This window comes from Arvicola amphibius, chromosome 15, assembly GCF_903992535.2.
Source record: "Arvicola amphibius chromosome 15, mArvAmp1.2, whole genome shotgun sequence".
Classification (NCBI taxonomy): Eukaryota; Metazoa; Chordata; class Mammalia; order Rodentia; family Cricetidae; genus Arvicola; species Arvicola amphibius.
In genome coordinates, this window is record NC_052061.1 from 46,462,731 (window position 1) to 46,484,924 (window position 22,194).

General features: G+C 52.2%; 2 protein-coding genes across 12 annotated transcripts in view; one reads left to right on the forward strand and one right to left on the reverse strand.

Moving 5' to 3' along the window:
* Gse1 (Gse1 coiled-coil protein) overlaps positions 1–12,032 on the forward strand; it is a 342,813-nt gene extending 330,781 nt beyond the window's left edge. For 9 of the 11 annotated variants that reach the window (XM_038312423.1, XM_038312425.1, XM_038312428.1 and 6 more), the window contains 8 exons: positions 1,288–1,895; positions 2,807–2,919; positions 3,143–3,413; positions 4,667–4,774; positions 5,396–5,767; positions 6,753–7,031; positions 8,554–8,657; positions 9,204–12,032. In XM_038312423.1, the coding sequence (XP_038168351.1) occupies positions 1,288–1,895; positions 2,807–2,919; positions 3,143–3,413; positions 4,667–4,774; positions 5,396–5,767; positions 6,753–7,031; positions 8,554–8,657; positions 9,204–9,338 (1,990 nt within the window). In that variant the 3' untranslated portion in view covers positions 9,339–12,032. The remainder of the gene's footprint in view (positions 1–1,287; positions 1,896–2,806; positions 2,920–3,142; positions 3,414–4,666; positions 4,775–5,395; positions 5,768–6,752; positions 7,032–8,553; positions 8,658–9,203) is intronic. The other 2 variants (XR_005283292.1, XM_038312424.1) reach the window with 2 other exon arrangements.
* Positions 10,141–21,880, reverse strand: Gins2 (GINS complex subunit 2). The gene is made up of 5 exons (XM_038312433.1): positions 21,488–21,880; positions 21,287–21,401; positions 16,888–16,987; positions 12,769–12,895; positions 10,141–12,465 (listed from the first exon to the last, which is right to left on the reverse strand). The coding sequence occupies exons 1-5, from the start codon at positions 21,575–21,577 to the stop codon at positions 12,349–12,351; spliced, it is 549 nt and encodes a 182-aa protein (XP_038168361.1). The 5' UTR covers positions 21,578–21,880; the 3' UTR covers positions 10,141–12,348.
* Positions 21,881–22,194: the final 314 nt, after the last annotated feature.

Below are 22,194 nucleotides of genomic sequence, written 5' to 3' on the forward strand. Positions count from 1 at the left end.
ACCCTTGTGTGACTCTGGTATGTGGTGTTTGTTTATCCCTTTACTTTTGAATTTGAAGGGAGCTTAATGCCACACTCTGAGTCTCAGGCTTGAGTAGGCAGGAGGAGCTGGGAGTAGCCCTGACGGATGTGTTAAATGGGGAAGACCCTAGGAGTTCAGCAATGGCCCATTGGGCAGCATGGGTCTAAGCAGCCCGTGTCACCCTCAAAGAAGTGTTAAGCTTTGGAAGAGCTCCTGGAACTCTTCTTTAGAGGTTGTTTTCTCTGCTAAGACGCATCAAAGCGTCCTTTTACAATCTCATTCATGAGTGCTATTTTCACATTTTCCCACCCCTCCCTCCCAACTCCTCCTGTGCCACCGCAAGTTCATGACTTCTTCTGTAACTATTACTTACTGTTCTGCATACACACACCCATTTGTGTTGCTCTTATGTACGTGTGTTTAGGGCTGACCACTTGGGATTGGATAACTTACCAGGTTGCTTGTCCCTGGATGTTTCTTCCTCTCGAAGCAGCCATCGATTGCCTGTGGCTCTTCCTATAGCAGTGGGGCCTTGTGACAACTTGTCAGCTGGTGTTGTCAGCATTGCAAGCCTTGTGTAGGTGACAGCTTCCCTGTCGTGTCTAGATGGCGCTGCCTACTAGAGGAGTCCTGGTACTTTGACTTTTACAGTCTCCGCCCCTTCTCCAGTGCTCCCTGAGTCGTAGGTGTGGGAGTTGCATTGTAGACTACAATCAGGACTGGGTCCCCAAGGCACTAGTTGTCTGTGTCTCGGTAGTAGCCTGCTGCAGAGAGAAGCCTGCAGATACAGCTCCACATGGGCCTGGAGGGTGTCGTGGATGGCGTGGTGAAGGAATGAGGGTCCTGGGCAGACTGGGCAAGAGCAGCACACCTGTTGAGGCAAGCTGCTTGTCTGCCGCCAGAAGGTCCTTTAGGCCGAGCTGCTGCTCTGGGGCTGCTGCAGTTCTGACAGGGACCACAGGGGGGCAGCAGCACAGCCACCATTCCTGTGGGAAGTCCTGGACTTAGGTGGACACCTAAAGCTGGTGTCCCTGGCTCATCCCCAGCCTGCCCTCACATACTTGATAGATCTGGAGGAAGGGCTGTGATGTCAGAGCTTCACCTCCAGGAGGAAATGACTCTCCTGGAGAGGTAGGATGAACCCTCCTCATAGGGATTTGCACTCACAGGCAGTCTGGGTAGCCCAGCAAGTTACCCTGGGTGTGCTGTAGGAAGCTGGTAGGCAGATCTGCTCCCATCACTGATGACTCAGTATATTCTTCCCAGGCCAGGACCAAACCGGCATGACCAGAACAACCGCGAACCCCCACAGCACTTTGGTGGGCCACCACCCCTCATCTCACCCAAGCCCCAGCACCATACTGTGCCCACAGCCCTCTGGAACCCAGTGTCTTTGATGGACACTGCCCTGGAGACACGGCGGGCTGAGAGCCACTCTCTGCACAGCCACCAGACTGCTTTTGAGCCGAGCCGTCCAGCGGCCGTGCCGCTGGTAAAAGTGGAGCGTGTCTACTGCACGGAGAAGACAGAGGAGCCCCGGAAGCGTGAGGCCACACCACTGGACAAATACCAGCCACCACCGCGGGAGGCAGGAAGTCTGGAACCTCAGACCTTTCCCCATGGACCTGGGCCTTTTCTTGCGGAACTTGAGAAATCAACACAGACCATCTTGGGCCAGCAACGGCCCTCCCTTTCCCAGGCAACCCCCTTCGGGGAGCTCAGTGGACCCCTGAAGCCAGGCTCGCCCTACTGCCACCCCACACCACGGGGCCCTGACCCAGCATACATCTATGACGAGTTTCTTCAGCAACGCCGGAAGCTGGTCAGCAAGCTGGACCTGGAGGAGCGCAGGCGGCGCGAAGCTCAGGAGAAAGGTCTGGCTCCTGAGTGGGTTCCGACCTGCCAGGGGGTGGGGGATTATCAGGACAGGAGACCCCGGTGCCAACTGCTCGCCTTTCTTCTCCCATTCAATTCTCGAGTGCAGTTTGTAAAAACTGGTTTCAGGTAGCAGTTTCAGGGCCCCTTGCCTGTCCTGCTGTGGATGTACGTTATTGATAGGTGATGGGAGGAGACTAATCGGGTATCTTAAAATATTAATAGTGTGACATTAACAGAGGCATAGCCCAGCAGAGCTTTACACGTGTAGGCTGGTGATGGTAGCTGGCATGTGCACCAGGAAATAAGGGACAGCAGCTGGCACTGTTCCTGCTCCACAAGGTGGAGGCAGCAGCTCCCTGAGGTCCCAAGAAGGCCAGAAGAGCCAGCGGGGGCTGTGGCACAGCACCCACCTGATGGGGATGACTGCTCCAGGCCAGTCTTGTTTCCTCTGGAATTGATTGGCCTGTTTGGTATTGCACCTAGCTCCTTATAGTTGGGATGATTTAGGCCATCTTCCTGAGTGCTGGTCGTGCTAGCTGTAGGGCCTGGCTGGGGCTTTTCTTCTAGCAGTTCACCTTGAAAGGGAATGGGGGTATAGTTTTTAGTTGCCTTCCCATGAGGCTCACAACAGAGGGGGAGCATTTTTACAGATCCGTGGACACAGGCCTTTGTTAGGAATGCTCCACTTTAGGCCTAGGGAGCATATCCCATTCTCTGAGTCTCAAAGAAGCTCAATACTTGTCATCCATAGCTCAGCACAGGTATCCAGGCATACTGGAAGAAAGCAGGCCCTCTCTTAGCAAGGCTTCTCACAGGTGCCAGCAGGCCTGGCCCGTGGTCTCACTCACGTGTCCCCAGAGCATCCTGGGTTCTGAGCCTGGCTCAGTGCATCTGTTTCTGCCATCAGGGTACTACTATGACCTCGACGACTCTTACGACGAGAGCGATGAGGAGGAGGTCAGGGCACACCTCCGCTGTGTGGCTGAGCAGCCACCCCTCAAACTGGATACATCCTCTGAGGTAACAGGTCCTTCTCAACTCTTGCATGCTTTGGGCTGGTTGGGCTGTTGGTCCCCGTTTTTGGGCCTACCTCTTGGCCTCCGTATCCCACAGGCCCTCGTTTCTGTTCCCCTGTGGCCTGCCTAGCTCCAGTTCAGACTCTGTAGCCCACGGGACCCCTGGGGCAGTAAAAGCATACTGGCGACGGCGACTTCACGCTCATTTCTTTTCTTTCCTCATCTAGAAGCTAGAGTTTTTGCAACTTTTTGGCTTGACCACCCAGCAGCAGAAGGAGGAGCTGGTAGCACAGAAGCGCCGGAAGCGGAGGAGGATGCTGCGAGAGAGAAGCCCATCTCCACCTGCAGTTCAGAGCAAGCGGCAGACGCCGTCCCCCAGGCTGGCTCTGTCCACCCGATACAGCCCCGACGAGATGAACAACAGCCCTAACTTTGAGGAGAAGAGGAAGTTCCTGACCTTCTTCAACCTGACACACATCAGTGCAGAGAAGAGGAAAGGTATGGCCTTACTCTGGCCTGCACACATGGGCCAGGGGGCTCCTGGGTAGCATGGGCTAATGAGTGGCCTCTGTGCTCTGGTTGGCCCACCCCCTGGTGTTTCTGTCGCATTTTGCTCTAGAACATGTCCTGTTGGGATGTGAAGGCTAATGTACCTGTATGCTGCCAATGGCTATCAAGCCCCTCCTGCATCCTCTTACATTTGATCAGGGGGCCTCTTGAAACAGGGTGCTTCCAGGGCTTTCGCTAGGATTGACAGGAGGTGTTGCCTCCTATTGTAGTATGTTCAGGGTTTGCATACTTGCATACACAGGCCCTTCCCCTTGGGGACACCAGAGCACTGTTTATGATGCTTGGAGGCCTGAAGAGCAACCCGTATGGGTGGCCTGTAGATATGAAACCCAGTAAACACACAACTTGCCCAGAAAGATGCTTCCAGATCAGTCTGGTATCCTAGGGCCATGTTGGAAGAGACTTGGAACTGGAATTCCCAGGATAGAAGATATGGCGTGGCCACGGCAGGCTGAGGCTTCCTTGATCAGCTCAACACCGTCTCGGGCTAAGGCATTAATGTACACAGCCTTGGGCCCCTTAAGGGCACTGGCCTCTTCCAGAGAGTCACCGGAAAACAGTGTCTCCAGGTCTTCAGTCGGTTTGAAATGCTTCTTTATTGGAGGTGGCAGTTTCTTTTTCCATTTTTTTTTAACAAGCATGGTGGAGGTCTCGCCTTCCCAGCAAGGGTTAGTGACGGGCTGACTGCCAGCACAAGCCTTGGACACATGCCTCGCTGTTTGCAAGCCCGACTTTTCACCTGGCTTCATGTCTAACGGACGCCGGCAGCACTGAAGGCTCTTAAGTTTCAGAGTTGGCAGGAAGAGCCGCCTAAGCGGGGATCTGCGGCACGCTCTCCTTCACGGGAAATGGCTGTGATCCTCCGTGGTTTCTGGGGGTACCCTGTGTTGGGGCCACCCATGGTCTTCAAATCAGATTATCTGCTGAGAAGGAAGTCACTGTGGAAGCGCCCAGGCAGCTGCTGCTCGTGGCTGTAGATGTGGCTGCCTGGAGTGTGTGAGCCATGCAGGGAAAATAAAGAGTCGGCTGCCGTCACCTTCTTCCTGTCTGCACAGCCAGCCGTGGTGCTTGCTTTTGGTGCCTCTTGGTGTAAAGGGCTTGTACTTGCCAATCACGGTGGCCAGAGCCCGCCTTTCCTCCCTCACAGAAGTCCTGCTAACCTCGGACTGCTTTCCTCACAGACAAAGAGAGGCTTGTTGAGATGCTCCGTGCAATCAAGCAGAGGGCACTGTCCGCAGCAGACTCAGTGACAAACTCTGCGAGGGACAGTCCTACCATCTCCCTGAGTGGTAAGGCAAGGGCACCTCGCCCTCCAGCGTCCTGTAGCTTGGGCCACAGGGTTAGAAGTGGCATTCAAAGTCTCTTCTTCGTGGTGAACTTGACCTACTGGAAGCTGGGCCTCTCTCTCCATCCCTCTTGTGTGGTCTACTGCCATCCTGGTTGAGCAGGGCCTTAGAACGCAATGCAAATTAGAAGGCGGGCATGAAGTCCAGATGGCGGTGGTGGTGGTAGCTGCCATCCCCCCAGAGGATGTGCTGTCCCCAGAGGAGGCTGCGCTGCAGATCCTGCCTGGCTCTCCAGACTCCAGCACCTGCTCTCTCGCTCTTCTCTGCTGCTCTCCAGCTGAAGAAAGCTGAAGCCCAGGGGTCCCTCTTGCTGTCTCTTCACCTGCTCTCCTAAGTCGGATGAAGTCACTCTCACCTTCTCAGCACTTCCTGCTGCTCTCTTCCCACCTGTCCCTTGGGAATATGCTCACAGTTGGACTTGCTGCTAAACACGCTACTCTTGAGGCTCTAGCTCGTGCACAGCATTTACATAGGGTGGACACGCCGGGTCTTTCTGCGAATGTGAGCTCCTTGTGCCTGTCTTTCCACAGCTTATAATGTTTTCCTCATTTCTGTCTCTCAAAGAACCAGCCACACAGCCAGCTCCTCTGGAAACAGATCAGCCTGCCGGGGTCCCTGCCTCCGTGTCAGACGTCCCAAAGGCCACAGAGACTGGGAGACTGGAACAGCTCCGGCCCCAGGAGCTCTTGAGAGTCCAGGAGCCAGCTCCTAGCAGCGGTGAGAAGGCCAGGCTGAGTGAGGCCCCTGGGAGCAAGAAGAGCCTGAGCATGCTTCATTATCTCCGGGGCGCTGCGCCCAAGGACATTCCTGTGCCGTTGTCCCACAGCATCAACGGGAAGAGCAAGCCTTGGGAGCCCTTCATGGCAGAAGAGTTTGCACACCAGTTCCATGAGTCCGTACTGCAGTCCACACAGAAGGCGCTGCAGAAGCATAAAGGTAACAGGCTACATGTCCCCTGTCGCCTGTTAGTGCTGGGTGCCACAGGCCATTTTCATACCAACAGTACCTCCCAAACCTTAATGCCTGTGAAGCACTTAGAGGTCTCACTGGCATGGGGGTGGGGGAGGGTAGCCTCGATCTCTTTCAGGCTTGTAGCAGGACCTAATGTACCTGCTCAAGACCCACACACCTTAGTTAGCAAATGACAGTTCAGTAAGGCCAAAGCAAGTGTCCCCTGCGTGTCAGCAGGGGTCTTCCCAGCACCCACATAAGCTCCTCTGGAGGTCTCGCACTGGTTCTTTGCCAAGGTACTATGCGCCCACCCTCAGGGCCCAGTGATTGTAGGGATAGTAGTTTCCCTGCCCGTTCCCCCAGGTGAAGTGAGGTGAAGTAAGTGTTTGCAAACCCAGCAGGGAGAACTGAGTCACCATGTCCAGTCCTGTTTAAGGGTTCCACACCAAGCTAGGAAGCTCACACTGAGCTTACAGTGTCCCTCACTGAGCTGACTCTGCTGCTGGGGCCCAGGGAGCAAAGGCAAGAGCCCAGGTGGCTGACTGGAGGCAGAGACAGCATTCCTGAAACTTGCTGGCCAGCCAGATTAAACAAGAGAGGCAGAAAAACAGTGTTGACCTCTGGCCTCACGTCACCTCGCCTGTGAGGAAAGGCCCTCAGGAGAGATGCGCTAACTGGGTTGGGTCTTTGTGGTTTTACTGGGGACATGTGTTTTGGCCAGAGGCAGCAGATTGCTCCCTGCTCTTTATGATGGATGGGCTCTCTGAAGTGGCATCTAAGGGGTGAGGCCACCAGTAGGGCTGAGCCACCTCCTATTGGAGGGACAATCCCTGGTCCTCCCCAGGGAACACCTCTGCCCTCTCGAAGGAGGCTGTGCTCACAAACTTACAGATCAGAGCTCTGACACGTGCTTGTCTCCATGGGTGACTTTCAGTTGAGCCCCTGCCCCTCCTTGCTTGCTCCTCCCCAGGGAGCGCAGCTGTGCTGTCTGCAGAGCAGAACCACAAGGTCGACACGGCAGTCCACTACAACATTCCTGAGCTGCAGTCCTCCAGCCGGGTCCCCTTGCCCCAGCACAATGGCCAGCAGGAGCCCCCAGCTGGGAGGAAGGGCCCCCCTATGCAGGAGGTGGACCAGGACTCTGAGGACGACATGGAAGGTGACAGTGACGAGGAAGCGGAGGAAGCTCCCAGGCACCAGTGGCAAGGGATTGCGGCAATCTTTGAAGCTTACCAGGAACACATAGAAGGTAGGGATTTGTGGGGAGGGGTGATCAGCAAATCTGGTCCACACTGGAGCCTTGCTAGTCAGGGGCTGCTTGAGTCGTTGTGCAGAGACATCGGTTTTCCTACAGGGCAAGCATAAGGTATAAGCCCTAGCCCTGAGGCCCTGCTCAAAGGGGGTGGCAGAATGCTGCCGACTTGTACACATAGCTAAGCTCTGGCCAGTCCTGATTACCATGCTTGTGAGCCCACACTGAAGGAGCTTGGACACTTTGCAGCTCACTTTACTCTGAAGTTCCTAGATGCTTTTCCTGAAAGCAGCCTGAGTCACACACCCCAGCACACCCATACAGCTCTCATCTGTACACGTCTCCCCAGTGTCCAGACTACTCTGGTGCACTGCCTTTGGCCTAAGCTACTTGCCAGTTACTTCCTCCTGTATCTTAAGCTTTTTTTATTTGGCACATGACCAAGCTGCAGACATTGCATATGCCTGCTACTGCACCCCCTTGAAAGGTATTTTTGGAACAAATACTGACACACGGGTAGCCGGAGCCAGAGCCCCTTCCCAAGTGGCCGCCTTTCCCCCCTGCCCTCATTTTAGGATTATCGGGTTCACTGTGTGCTGCTCCAGCACGTTTTCTGCTCTAAGGCAATTAGAAACAGGACTCGGTAGCATCTCAAATGGTTTGGAGTAGAGGGAAATGTGGGGTCTACAGGGCTTTTTGAAGGCTATTGGGATACTTCCCTGTGCTGTCCTTGTCTTTCTAAGGATACACCTGTGTCTGGCAGAAGCTCCCTTATGGCACCACCCTGGCTGTCCTTAGCAGCCGTATGAATCTCAGGATCTTGTTAACTGACTCCCTGACAGTTAACAAGCACAGTTAGTTGTGCTAGGGTTTTCCCTCTCTCCACTTGGGACCGGAGAACTAGCCCTCCAGCTCAACAGTTCAGTCCCGTGACAACACAATCCTAACTCTGGGGCTTGAGCTTTGCCATATGGTTGTGTGCTAACCCCAGTAACAGGTGGGGTCCTCGTTTTCCAGTCTGCATTGTCATTGCGCCACCTGCAACCTGGATGGTGGGGCTCTTGTCCTGCTTCTGAAACTTGAGACAACCTAAGCTTTTCCTCTGTCAGGCTTAGTTTCCCTTCTTGAGATGACTGTTCTTAATTTGGTTGCTCCACTATTGATGAGGAGTTTATCAGGATCATTTTAGCTTTGGAGTGTCAGTCTTTTGTGGGCATTTGTCAATAACTGAAGCACTCTTGGTCAAGCAGATTAGCTAATTAAAGTTACTCTGGCCCTTGTTCTAATAGCCTCAACTCTCCCCACCACCATCACCAACAATTTGGTGTAAAAGTCCATCTGAAAGCTGTTGGTTTGCGTAGTTTCCCTGGACTCTAAACTTGCCTTCTGACTCCAGGTTTTCCCTACCGTGCTGGGGTGGCTGTTTTGACTCGTTAGTTGGTGCAGCTGAGAACACTGCAGGTGAAGACAGAGCCTCATATAGAGCTGATGAATGCATCACCTCCTCTTGTCTTTTCAGAGCAAAACCTGGAGCGGCAGGTGTTGCAGACACAGTGCCGGCGGCTGGAGGCCCAGAACTACAGCCTCAGCCTGACTGCCGAGCAGCTCTCTCACAGCATGGCGGTGAGTCAGGCATGGGCTTTTTACAGGCACCCCCAGAGAGGAGAAGTCTGCTCTCAAGAAATCAAAGCTAATGCCAGACATGGCAGCACATGCTTTAATCCCAGGAGGCAGGCAGATCTGTGACTGTGAGGCCAGCCAGGGCCACACAGTGAGATTCTATTTTAGAAATACAAAATAAAAAGATCTGTGGGGCGGTGGTGGTGGTGGTGGTTTTATGCCTTTAATCCCAGCACTTGGGATGCAGAGGCAGGTGGGTCTAGCTGAGTCTAAGGCCGCCTGATCTACAAAGTGATTTCTAGGACAGCCAAGACTACACACACACAAAAAGCTCTTGTGGCAGTGAGGTGTCTCCCACCCTCACCCTGGGGGACATGCACACACGGCTGGTCAGACCCGGCCAGCATCCAGAGTTTGAGCCATGTCAGCAGTACCCACTGGTTCTTTAGGAGTACATGTTGCTGGAAGAATATTCTAGCAATCCCCAGAGGTCACTCACTCACTCTGGTGTATGTACCAATGGTGTTCTGACGTACATCTTCTCCTCAGGAGCTTCGGAGTCAGAAACAGAAGATGGTCTCGGAGCGGGAGCGGCTCCAGGCGGAGCTGGACCACTTACGGAAGTGCCTTGCCTTGCCCACCATGCACTGGCCTAGGGGCTACTTTAAGGGATATCCGAGGTGACGATTTCCCTTGCACTAGGCTGAACCTATAGCATAGAAATATTATCTATTTTATTACCTTGAATATTTAATATTTTTCACTGGGAGGTTTGAAGCTTACAAATTGAGAACGTGCCATGCATGAAGCGAAGAATTCCAGGCTCCAGCGAGGACGTCACCTTGACTCCAGTGTGATCGAGTCACCCTGTCTCAGCTAAGACTCAGTTTCTCTTTCTGATGGCGGTTTTATTCCTTCTCCCCCACATTCTTTGTATCCAGTACTGATGCCCACCGTGCATGTGGCTGAAGGAGAGCCAGTTGGTTGTTTCTGGTGTTGCTGTGCCGAGAGCCCAGCTTGCTCTTGCTGCCGCCCTGGGAGTGTTAACCCCTTCCTCACAGGAGGAAGACTAACTTGCGCTGAGAAGGCTGGGTGTGTACAAGCAAAGGGCTCAAGATCAGTCACCTTCCTGCGCCATCGTCAAAGCCACAGGTCCCAGGAGCATGCAAGCCAGTCAAGGCTTCTCCCTGGAACAGCTCTTAGGAAAAGAGGCAAACCCACACCCGAAGGTACCTTGTTTTCCTTGGGGAAGACGAGTGGAGTTGTCCACTGATAGCCCACCGACTGGATTGCTACCGCTGTGTGTGGCGTTTTCATACAAACATGTTTTGAGAGAAAAGTCAAAGGTGCTTCAGCCTTGTACTGTGTATATATTTAAAAAAACAAAGTTTTGTATGTTTTTATTACTTTAATTATTGTTATAAAAAGCCTGCCATTTTTAATATGTGGTTTGGGGAATTTTGTTTGTTTTTCCTGTTTGGGGGTTTCCTTTGTTTTACTCGTTTTTGTTTTTTCTGGTTAAAAAAAACAACCTGCTTCTAGTGTTTGTGCTGCTGCTGGTCAGGACATTAAAATGCTGAAGTTCCTTTTAGAAAATAGAAGAGCTCACCTGAGTCATCCCACACGGCAGGGCTGAGGGGCACCTGGGGCTGGGCTAGTCGTGTTCAGAGCAGAGTGACCCACGTGCAGCAGGAGCTCGAGCTGTGACAGGCACAGCCATGGCAGAGAACTCGGTACCAGGGAATCTCCCAGCTTCAACTCCTCAGTCAGAGTTGGCCAGGTTGGAGGATGGGGAGAGGAGGCTGAGCCTACCTTCCGCCACCAGGCTTATGGTTGTACAAAGCAGCTTGCCAGCAGCCCCTGCCTGTCCGCCCCCTGCAGTTTGCTGTCTCCCTGCCAAGAATCTTCGAGTTATTAGCAAACCCAGAAAAGAAAGAGCCACCAGCATTGTCAGCCGTCAAACAGTGTGGCTTGGCACAGGAGCAGCAGGCGAGGGGCACTGAGGTCTCTGCCCTATAGCCAGCTGAAGATGGGCTGCAGGTGAGCAGAGGCTGCATGCCCTGGAACAAAGCGTTACCGAGTTCCTAATTAGATGCTGCTTGCGCTCACACCTTAGTGTTCCTGTCCCAGTCTAAACTCCACACTGATGACTGAAAGCTTTTGCTAATCTGCTTGGTAATGGCTTTGGGAAAAGTAGACCCTATAACTTAAGGCGCACATACAGCCCCCTCTCCCCCCATTATCTCACAGGAATTCCCCTGAGTGTGTGACCCAATGTAAGAGATAACCTCCCAGGTGGGCCTGGGGCACAAGCTGAGCCACTGATCTGGCAATGCCTATGTCCCTTCCAAGCGCCCTGGCCTGCCTGTGGAGCCCTGAATATTCCCATGCTCACAAGTAAAGTGACAATCAGAACCAGGTACAAGCCAGTAAGGTGGCAGGCAAGTATGCCACTCACACCACACACACGTGGTTTTCCCATCCTACAGTCTGAGACACTGATGAAGGTAAAAACACAGCAACACCCGTCTAGGTACCACGCATAGGCCCCGGCAGCCTCTCCCAATCTTTCTCCACTACAGATCTGCTCTAGGGTGGACTGGAAAATTACTACATACCTGGGATTCCTAGTCCTTGACCGTGTCTTCCCACTTCACCTCCAAGGGATAGCTGCCATCTCTCCTGGCTGGGAATTCACCAAGCTTGTGATGAACCAGTCCAGTGTTCGATCCCATGGCCCCATGTTTCATCAGAGCCAAACTGATGAGGCCTGCCATCACCCAGATGAGTAAGCTAGGACGGTCAGCACTTGCTGGCCAGGTACCCAGAAGAGCACTGCCCTACGGGTGGGGAATTGCAGCCATGCTCACAGCACTGCCAAATCTCAGTTAAACTGAACTGCAAACTAGATGCCTCCCTCCCCTGCCCTCATGTCCAGAACCCAGCATGGAGATGGCCCGCACAGCAGGCTCGGCACCTCCAAGGTGCGCTGTCAGCCACTAGCAGCCGTCTGTGCTCTTTCAAGTGCTCAAGCTTTGGCTTCACTACTTGCCGTAGCCTGTCCCCACTGTCTGACCCAGTGCTTAACTTCAACCCTAGAGGCCGCCTTGACCCGAGGAGGCATCTCACTGGTTTTGTACTTGTGTGTGCCCTATGCCTCGCTGCTGGGGCGGTGGACCCAGGCAGGAGGGAGGACAGGTGCCTCGGTCACTCTGGGGGCAGTTTAGATGCTGTGAAATTAAACCCGTTCTAAGTGTACTTGTTTGAATTAACTGTATTGTAATATTATTTGTTGAATGTAGTAATTAGGTATTTATGAATATATTGCTGTAATTTCTGACAACATCCCAAAAATAAAATCTTCCTAAATCATGTTAAGAGGAAAACCTTTTTATGTTAGCGCCACCCCTCACCCTCCCCCCAGTTCTCAACTACACAGCTTTCACAGGTTGAACTTGAAGACCTGAACTTAACTGGACACTTGCTGTGCATGACATGAGCAGGAGTCTGAGCTCATTCGAGAAGTCCTGGCCCGCAGACTTGTTTTCTTTCCCATGAGGGGAGAGCTGGTGGCTTCTACGTCGATGGAAGTTGAGCTTGCGGTGTGCCTGAGTTCCTCCACCCGTGTCCACAGCCGTCTCTTCACCACCACACGCGTCCAGAGCTGAGTGCCTCTTCAGTCGAGCTAGAAGTCCTATGACTGTGTGCTTTCGGAGGGCTGGAGGTTGGTGCGGAGTTTGTACATGTGATTAAGTGCCTGGGTGAGGAAGGCCCCACTGCTGTTGATCTCCATCAGGGTCAGGTTATCCAGCTGAAACAAAAGGCCAGTGAGCAGAGAAGTTTGGACTTCAGAATACTAACCTCACTGAGCAGGAGCTTGTAAGCCAATGAGTTGTGTGCTCCTGGGTGTGAGGGTGAAGCCCAGAAGCCTGTGCGCACCAGGCCAGCTCTCCAAGAGCCGTATCCCGAGTCCCCATGAGTTATTATTCAAAGCAGCTTCAAATCCCTGTTTACATGACTGAGCCGGCAGAATGCCCTGACAACTCCCTAGAAGCATTCACACTGGCTGGCAGTGCCCACTGGCACTGGGCGGGGACAAGAGAGCCATGCCTACCTTGGCATGTGCCTCCTGCTGTCGCACAAAGCTGTCAGCAGACACCCGGAGCTTGGCCATGCGTGTGTCCCACAGATCTTTGATGAGTGTCCGGATGGTGTCTGCCTTGGGAATGTTGTCAGAAGCACTGGAGATACAGACACAGGCAAGATAGATAGGAGCACTTGGTGAGCTTGCCCAACACAAGCACAATGGCTGCTTTAAAACCAAAGCTTGCAGGCAGGCCAAACAGCTCAGCAGTTAGTGCTTGCTGCTCTTCCTGAGGATTCCAGTTCTGTTGCTGGCATCCATCAGGCAGCTCACAACTGCTTATAAAACATAGGCCACAAACACCTGTGGCAGACAGCCACACGTGTAGATAAACAAAGCTTGAGCCAGGTGTGGTAGCACATGGCTGTAACCCTAGCACTCAGAAGGTTGAGGCAGGAGAACCAGAAGTTGAAGGCCGGGGTATACAGCTAGAGACTGTTTCAAGGAGAGAAGGAAGAAAAAAAAAAAAAGCCTTGCATGAGTTGGGCGGTGGTGGCGCACGCCTTTAATCCCAGCACTCGGGAGGCAGAGGCAGGCGGATCTCTGAGTTCGAGACCAGCCTGGTCTACAAGAGCTAGTTCCAGGACAGGCTCTAGAAACTACAGGGAAACCCTGTCTCAAAAAAAAAAAAAAAAAAAAAAAAAAAAAAAAAAAAAAAAAAAAAAGCCTTGCATGGACCTGGGAGAGTATTGGGCTCTGTTCTTTCCTCGAAGGTTGAGATGTCGGCAGGTAAGCTTGGTACCCAGTGTTTCCATTCATTCTCACTGTCCACGCCCAGTGGCTATACACAATGACAGATCTGACAAAGCGAAATAAAGAGAACCAGAAGTGGTGACTACTCCCAGCACTTGGGAGGCTGAGACAGGAGAATACCTGGTCACAGAGTAGAGTGTGCGACTCCAAAGCAACACAAGCAACAGATGGCTCAGTAATCAGCACACACTGCTCTTGCAGAGTATACAGTTTGGTTCCTAGCACCCATGCCCGATGGGTCAAAACGACCTCTAACCAGCTCCAAGAGATCCCACATGCACATACCAACACGCGAACACATAAAAGTAATCTTCAAAACGATAACATATTGGAGGTGCTAGAGAAGGCTAGCAGTTAAGAGCACTTAGTCCTCCTGCAAAGGGCTCATCAGTTCCCAGACACCTACATGGGATGGCCTAGGCTCCCTGTAATTCCAGCTCTGGAAGATCCAATACTCTCTTCTTGTCTCCTTGCAGCTGCACTGACATGCACATACCCCACACAGACAGACACACATGTAATTAAAGACAAAAATATAGCCGGGCGGTGGTGGCGCATGCCTTTAATCCCAGCACTCGGGAGACAGAGGCAGGTGGATCTCTGAGTTCGAGGCCAGCCTAGTCTGCAGAGTGAGTTTCCGGAAACCCTGTCTCAAAAAAACAAACAAACAATAAAGAATAGTGGAAAATTGGGCCGATGGGACACTTCCTTTAGGTAGCAACATCCTGTAATATGTAACTTTATCTCGAGTGGGCTCAGGTCAGCAGATCCCCTGTTTTTACCAGTGACATAACCTTACTACTCAGCACCACCGGGGAAGAAAAGGGCAAGCTTTGTGCTAAGCCCTTTAAGTGCTCACAAAAGGCTGAGAAACGGGACTGCCACTGTGGGGAGCACAGGTTACAAAAATCACAGAGCAGAGCAAAGTCTCAAAGTAGCCCGGTGTCTGCAGAGTTTAAGGTCGCAGTTAGTAACAACTTTCCTTTCCGACATACTAGAAGCCACCCTTTGAAGAAAGAAGCTCACACAAGACAGAGGCAGCAACTCATGTAGCCCATCACTAGGGGCTCTCCCTGGCCCGTCAACACAGGAGTAAGCAGGCAGGTCTGTGGTAGAATACACACACATTCACATCTTACACTCTGAACAGAAGAAAAGGTCAAAACAAAGAACTCCAGATCCGCTGAGCAGAGGTGGCGCATGCCTTTATCCCAGCACACGGGGAGGAGGGAGTGGCGCAAGGGCAGAGGCAGGCAGATCTCTGTGAGTTCAAGACCAGACTGGTCTATAGAGTTAGTTCTGGAAATGGCTCCATAGCTACTGAGAAACCCCACCTCAAAAAAAACAAAACAAACGAACCAAAAAAACCCCTCCAGATCCTTATCAGCTACAGAACAAAGTAAAACTGGTCCCCAGACCATCGAGATGGCTCAGCAGGTAAAGGTGTCGGTGGCTAAGCCTGGCAACCTGAGTTCAGACTCTGGAGCCAATTCCTGAAAGTTGTCCTCTGACCTCCATATGCACTGCATGCCATGCCATACGCATGTATCCACAAAATAAATGGTTTTTTTTTTTACATTTTTATTTATATTCATTCATTCACTTTTTTCCAGACAGGGTATCTCTGTGTAGCCCTGGCTGTCTAGGAACTCTGTACACCAGGCTGGCCTTGAACTCAGAAATCTGCCTGCCTCTGAGTGCTGAGATTTAAGGTGTGTACCACCACCACCAAGCTGGAAAAATGTTAATTGGGTTTCTTAACTAAATAAATTACACAGTAAGGCTTTGGTTTTTGTTGTTGTTTTAAAAGACATGGTCTTCCTGTATAGCCCTGGGTGGCCTGGAACTCCTAAAGTAGACCAAACTGGCATTCAGAGATTCATCTGTCTCTACCCTCCACCCCTACACAGTGATGGGATTAAAAGTCTGCTACCATACCCAGACAACAATAAGGTTCTTGGCAGAGTAGAATACACAGAACGTCAAGAAACAGTTCTCTATACTGATAGTACCAGCCTGATTCCGAGCCATGCACCCAGATTTTCTCTTTTCCCAGACTGCCACAATTTCTCTCACCTCCCCAGGTCTCCTCACCACCACGGAATCTATGGCTCCGCAGCCCACCATGTCCCCTCATCAGTCCGCGTACCTCCAGCACACGGAGTCCCCGTACCTTACAGCTCCTCCTCCCCTGCCACCCTCTCCCTGCTCCTCTGGGACAGTCTGCTGCTCTCCTCACGCTTGTGTTCCTTCAGTGCCTTCTCTGGCCCTACCAGGCCCTGCTATGCCCCAAGGACCCCCACAGGCCCTGACTGTGACCAGTTCACAGGGTCACGTTGTTTCCCTACCCAAAGGGGAACTCAGGCCATGTGACCATGTTTAGAACAGTAAGTGTATTGTTGTAGGAAGGAATGGGTGACTCACAGCCACCCATCCCTCTTGAGTTCACCTTTGGACATGCGGTGACACAGGTCCCTACTGCCCAGCTGATCTAAGAGGGTGGCACAGTCTTGGTGCCAGATCTGCTCTTGAACCAGCTGAAAGGTTCGGTCCAGCTGGATGCTCATTAAGTTATGTTCGGGCATCCACCGCTTTCATTCAACAAACCTTCGTGAGGCCCATGTGGGGACGGTCCCTGCCCGTCTAAGTACAGGCTGCATAATGACACAGCCGGACAGCAGGCGACAAAACTGCCTGGAGCAAATGCCAGAACAGAGCGCTGCAGACACGGTGCTAGGCCAGGAGCTGGGGCAGTAGGACCACTGAAGCCCAGCGTTCAGAACCAACGTAAGCAATATGGCAATACCCCATATCAGACAAACAAACCTGTTCTGCTGAAGATCCAGTGGGAGTATAATCCTACAGACACAGAGGTGTGAGAGGGGGCGACAACGCCTGCCAGTTGTGACCGCTAGGAGCACTGACTTGAGACAAGCTAGAGGCTGCAGACAGGCAGCACAAGCAGAAGACAGACAGCTGGGGCAGACGTGGACACACAAACCCAGAGCTTGCAGGGCACATCTCAATAGCTCAAGACTAAGGCCCACATGAGCCCTTGGCCACTCCTGTGACAAACACCAACACGGGGAACCCGGATCCACATACTTCCGGGCAAAGCTGGACTAAATGAAGCATGTGCACTGACATACAGAATCCAAGGCGGGGAGAGAAGGAACAGGAGAGAACAGAGAGATAGCCTCGTCACCCTGCATGGAGACACCTCCTCCAGGTCACCTAGGTGAGAAACTGGATGGCTGGGCCACCATGGGAATGGGCAGAAAGAGGGCGAGAATTCAAGTCCACAGAGGGCTTGCATGGCCTCGTGTGCTGACTCACTGATTGAGCAGGAGCTTGGTGATCTCCATGTAGTGTGGGCTGGGCACTGGGGTGAACGTCTCCTCTTTCCGTTCCTGATCTCGCATCTGCTCCAATTTCTCTGAAACACAGGGGTTAATGTGCTTCACCAACACCATAACAAAGAGAAAACATGGTTTCTTTTTTTTCTCAAGACAGCGTTTCTCTGTGTAGCCCTGACTGTCCTGGCATTTGCTCTGTAGATGAGGCTGGCCTTGAACTCAGAAATCCATCTGCTTCTGCCTCCAGAGGCATGCACCACTACTCCTGGCTGAAAAAAGTTTGTTTTCTTTTATTTACTTGCTTATGTATTTATGTATTTGAGTGTTCTGTCTGTATGTATGCCTGCACGCCAGAAGAGGGCATCAGGTCCCATTATGGATGGTTGTGAGGCACCATGTGGTTGCTGGGAACTCAGGTTCTCTGGAAGAGCAGCTAGTATTCTTAATCACTGAGCCATCCCTCCAGTCCCAAGAAACTTTTTATTTTTTATTTTTTTCAAGGCAGGGTTTCCCTGTGCAACAGCCCTAACTGTCCTGGAACTTGCTCTGTAGACCAGGCTAGCCTTGAACTCAAGAGATTCACCTGCCTCTGCCTCCCGAGTACTGGGATTAAAGGCATGCACTATTACCACCTGGTAGAAAAACACTTGTAATCTTACAATTTGACCAAGTGCTGGTACTGCCTACGTGCCCGATAAGCAACTACACTGCATACAAACGAGGTGGGGTATTCGTATCTTAGATGAGACGCCTTGCAAGCACTGCTCAGGAAGAAGAGTCTGATGTCACCACTACCCCTGAACCTTTTTCTGATCTATCTGCCCTCTACTCCTCTACTCATGTCTGTAGCCAATGACCTGTGACCTCTCAGGGCTGGAGTCCAGAGCTCCACAGGTGAGTCCTTGCCACATCCCAGGCTCACACTCCAGCCATCTCGTTCTGCCCAAGTGGAGACCCGAAACACCTGGAGGACTTCCCCAACTCCTGCCTCTATGTCCCACTGATCACATGCATGACTTCTGCCTGGGCAGCTATCCAGCACCCCTAATAAAATGGTGGGCTCAGACTACAAGATACTCTGGGCCCCCTCACTGCCCTGTATTCTGCCAACCTCAGAAAACAACGATTCCCTCTAAGCAGAGCTGAGCCTCAAGCCGCAGCCGGGCATGCCTTAGCACCAGCTCTTCCCTTCCATCCTCCACACAGACCTCAGCAAAGCCTACTACTGCTCCCTTGAAAGCACCCAGGCCAGCTGCAAGCAGCCTCACCACACCGCCACGAAAGCAGTGATATGATTTTTCCTGCGCACCTCATGCAAGCCAGGCAGGCAGTCCACTACTGGACTGGACCCGCTGCGCGGGATTAGTTTTCTTAAGTCAGATAACAAACATAACTGTGCAGTGTCTTCACCACTCAGACTGGCCATGCCAACCCCTCTGGCCAGGATGTGGGACAATGTGATCTCATCTAATTTCCCTGGGGATCCTAAAGTTGTGACAGGACTGGCTGGCTGCTGCTTATCACTTCAGATCATCTGTCCTGTGGCCCAAGTCCCCAACCGGCAGCATCTGTCTGCCCAAGAAAAACAAGCGTGAGGCAGAGCAGGCACCTGTAACCCAGCAACACGGGAGGTGGGGACCCATTCTCAACTACACAGCAAGCAGGGAGCAGTCTGGGGTACATGAGACCCTGGCTCAACAAATCAAAGAGCAACACCTTTCTACTGAAAGACTCAGACAAGAAAATTCCAACAGTCTCATTCAAAATCGTAAAAAGTAAGAATGCCCTGGAGACTGGAGAGATGGCTCAGTGGACAAAGGTGCCTGTCGTAAGCCTAATGAAGGGGGACACAGAGGAAGGGCACAACTGATTCAACAAGTTGTCCTCTGCTCACAGGTGTGCCGCGGCACACGTGCTGACACACTAACACAATGATGACTTAAAACTGGGAAACGGGCTGGAGAAACGGCTCAGCTATTAAGAGCACTCACTGCTCTTCCAGAGGACCTGGGTCTGGATCCCAGCACTCATGCAGCAGCTCTGAACCCCACTTCCGGGGAATCAGATATACTCCTGTGGCCTCTAAAGGCACTGCATGCATGTGGCACACATGACCCACACATAAAAATAAAAATAAATAAATATGTATAAAAGGCAAGTAACCCAAATGCCCACCCGCAGACTGGGCGAGCAGATGCACAGAGTACTCACACAAGGGAGAGCTATGCAGGAGACAAGGTGATGACCCATGCGGCCACGGGGCCAACTGCAAACCACACACCCACAAGAGAAATCAGAGAAGCATGGCACATGACATCGTTCTGTGGACGTGAAGTCCCAGAGCAAATAGGCCTCCTGAACAGGCTACCCACACCAGCACCATCTGATTGCCCCTCACCTGGACAGCAAAAACACAGAACTCTGCCCACCTCTGACTTTGGGCCTGGGCCAGCTGAAACCAGTGATGGGTCTCTAATGGATTCAGGCACGGAGGGGCTAACGATGCCCCCGAGGCACAGGAACTGGGGTCTCCACTCCTTTACACGGGGAACAAGAGGCCCAAGTTCAAGCACAGCTCTCTGAGAGCGACCAGCTTAAACAGGCTGCCTGCATTTGTTTTCCTTTGCCACGATGAACACCATGACCAAAAACAAAATGGGGATGAAAAGGTTTATTTGGCTCACTGATCAAAGTCCGCCACGGAGGGAAGTCAGGGTAGGGACTCAAACAGGAGCCACGAGGGAAAACTGTTCATCGGCTTGCTCAGTTTGCTTGCTTACACAGCCTAGAGGTGGCACGGCCCACCATGGACTGGACCCTCCAACATGCATCAAGACATTACCCAACAAATATGCCCACAGGCCAATCTAATGGAGGTGATGTCTCAATTGAGGGGGCTTGTTTCCAGGTGTATCTGTCAAATTGACAACAAAACTGACCGTGACTAAGCTTTTTTTCTAGGTCTTCTCAGGTGCCTCCAGTCAAGCTCACGGGACAGGGGGACGGGGGGGGGGGGAGGGGGGACACGAGGATTTTCAACACGTGATACACAACCTCTCTCCCACCAAAAAACAAGACCAAAAAAAAGACTGCAAAGGCTCATGAATGTCTTCTTTCATTTTTTCTAACATCTTCAGAGACATCTTTAATCTACCATTATACTTCTGAATCAAACTGTACAAAGGGCTTTTAATAGAGTTGTGCAACCATCAATTTAATCTCATTATCAACTCCCCCCCAAAAAACATAATTCCTCCATCACTTCCCAAGCCCCCATTACCTAAGCAGTCACTATTCTGTGCCTATGGTTCTATATTTCTGACTGTCTACATAAACAGAATCATACAATCTATAGTCTGCTGTGCCTGGCTTTTTTATTCAACATCCTATTTTCCAGGTTCATCCACCTTGAAGCCCATTCCTTTACATGGCCGAATAATAACCCATTGTAGGGTGACGGTCCTATTTGCTTTGCTGTGCTATGATAAACACTATTAATCAAGCTGGGGAGGAAAGGGTTTATTTGGCCGGATGACAGTCCATCACTGATGAAAGTGAGGGCAGGAACAGAGACAGGAGCCACAGAGGAAGGCTGCTTACTGGCTTGCCTGTCTTCTTACACAACTCAGCACCACCTGTCTAAGGGTGACCATACCAAGAGTGGGCTGGGCCCTGCCATGTCAATCATTAACCAAGGAAACACCCACAGTCATGCTCACAGGCCGGTCAGATGGAGGTAATTTCTCCGTGGAGGTTCCATCTTCCCAGGTGACTTGAGTTTGTGTCGATTTGACAAAACTAACTGCACATTTTCATAGTCTTTGTAACAGAATTTCCTAGCATGCTGACAATTAAAACAAAATTTGTCAGATCTCTTGAGTTTGAAGCCAGCCTGGTCTACAGAGCGAGTTCTAGGATATCAGGGCTACACAGAGAAACTTTCAAAAAAAAAAACAAAAAACAAACAAAAACACTAAGAAAAATTTAAAATGCTTGTTTAAAGTTGAATCTCTGCTCCAGATTTAAACTAAAAGTTATTATCATTGTGTGCAGTCGAGCGCATAGGAAAATCAGAACGACGACGGGACTCGGTTTTCTCCTCCCACGGTGAATTTTGGGGATTGAACTCAGGTTCTCAGGCTTTGCTGCAAGTCCCCTTACCCATTGAGCCATCTCGTCGGCCCCACATCTTTGATTTTAAGACTAGGTAAATATCTAAAATCCAAATAGGAACTAGAAGTATCACAAAGTATCACAAACACTACACATCAACGAGCCACTGGAACACCAACTGATGTCGGCTGTCCGGGAACCCGAGACCGAGGAAGGAGGCAGATCCAGGTACAAGCCCGACCCACCCGAGCCCCAGGGAAGCTCACCTACATCCATCCACTCTGGAGGTAGCAGACGGCACTTCTGTCTCTGTTTCAGGTTAATGGCCAGCCACAGGGGTACTTCCACGGGTAAGCCGGGGTTGAAGGGCCCCAGGTCCCCCTGCAAGGACAAGGCAGACCCCAGGTGGAAAGGAGTGGTGACCTGTCCATGACCCCGCGGCCGCAGCCCCGTCCCGCTCGCCTCACCCCAATCAGGTAGATCTTGTCCAGGCTGAAGTTCGGGATGATGGTCACCAGTTCCTTCTCGGCCAAAAACTCTACCTCGGCGGCGTCCATGGTGAAGAGATCACGCTTCAGATCCGTTTCCGTCCCTCCGCGTCTCAGAAGTCCAGCCTGAGCCGCCGCTTTCCCGCCACGGCGCAGGGACCCGCCCCCCCGACACGCCCACCCTACCGGAAGACGGCCTGCGGCGACCTATAGAGACGTTGCGATCGTCGCAGCCTCGGCAAGAATCTGAAGCTGGTACGAGCCTGCGGATTGGACGGTCCGAGCGCGGCTGCCCTCACGCCCTGCCCAGAACTATAATAGGGCCCCGCCCTTCTATGGTTCACCCTTTCCTATCCGCGGGCTCCATGCTTCCTTAATCCTGGTTCGGCGACGTAGTGAGTTAGTTACTCCCCTTGATGGCCTCGCCCCCGGGGCATCGCTACCCTCTCCCAGCCCCGCCTTTAGCCCCGTCCCCTCTTCTTCATTGGTCTTCAGTCCTGCCCCCGCCCTCCGACCGCACTCGACTCCTTCCCCTGCCCGCGCTCATGGCCCCGCCCCTACTTTCTTTAGTTGTGCACGGCCCCGCCTCTTCCCCCGCCCCTGCCTCTCCTGCACCCGCCCCTTCCCCTACAGGCTCGCAGGATGCTGTACACCTGCTGCAACCCGCTCCTTTGCGGGCCCGCTGC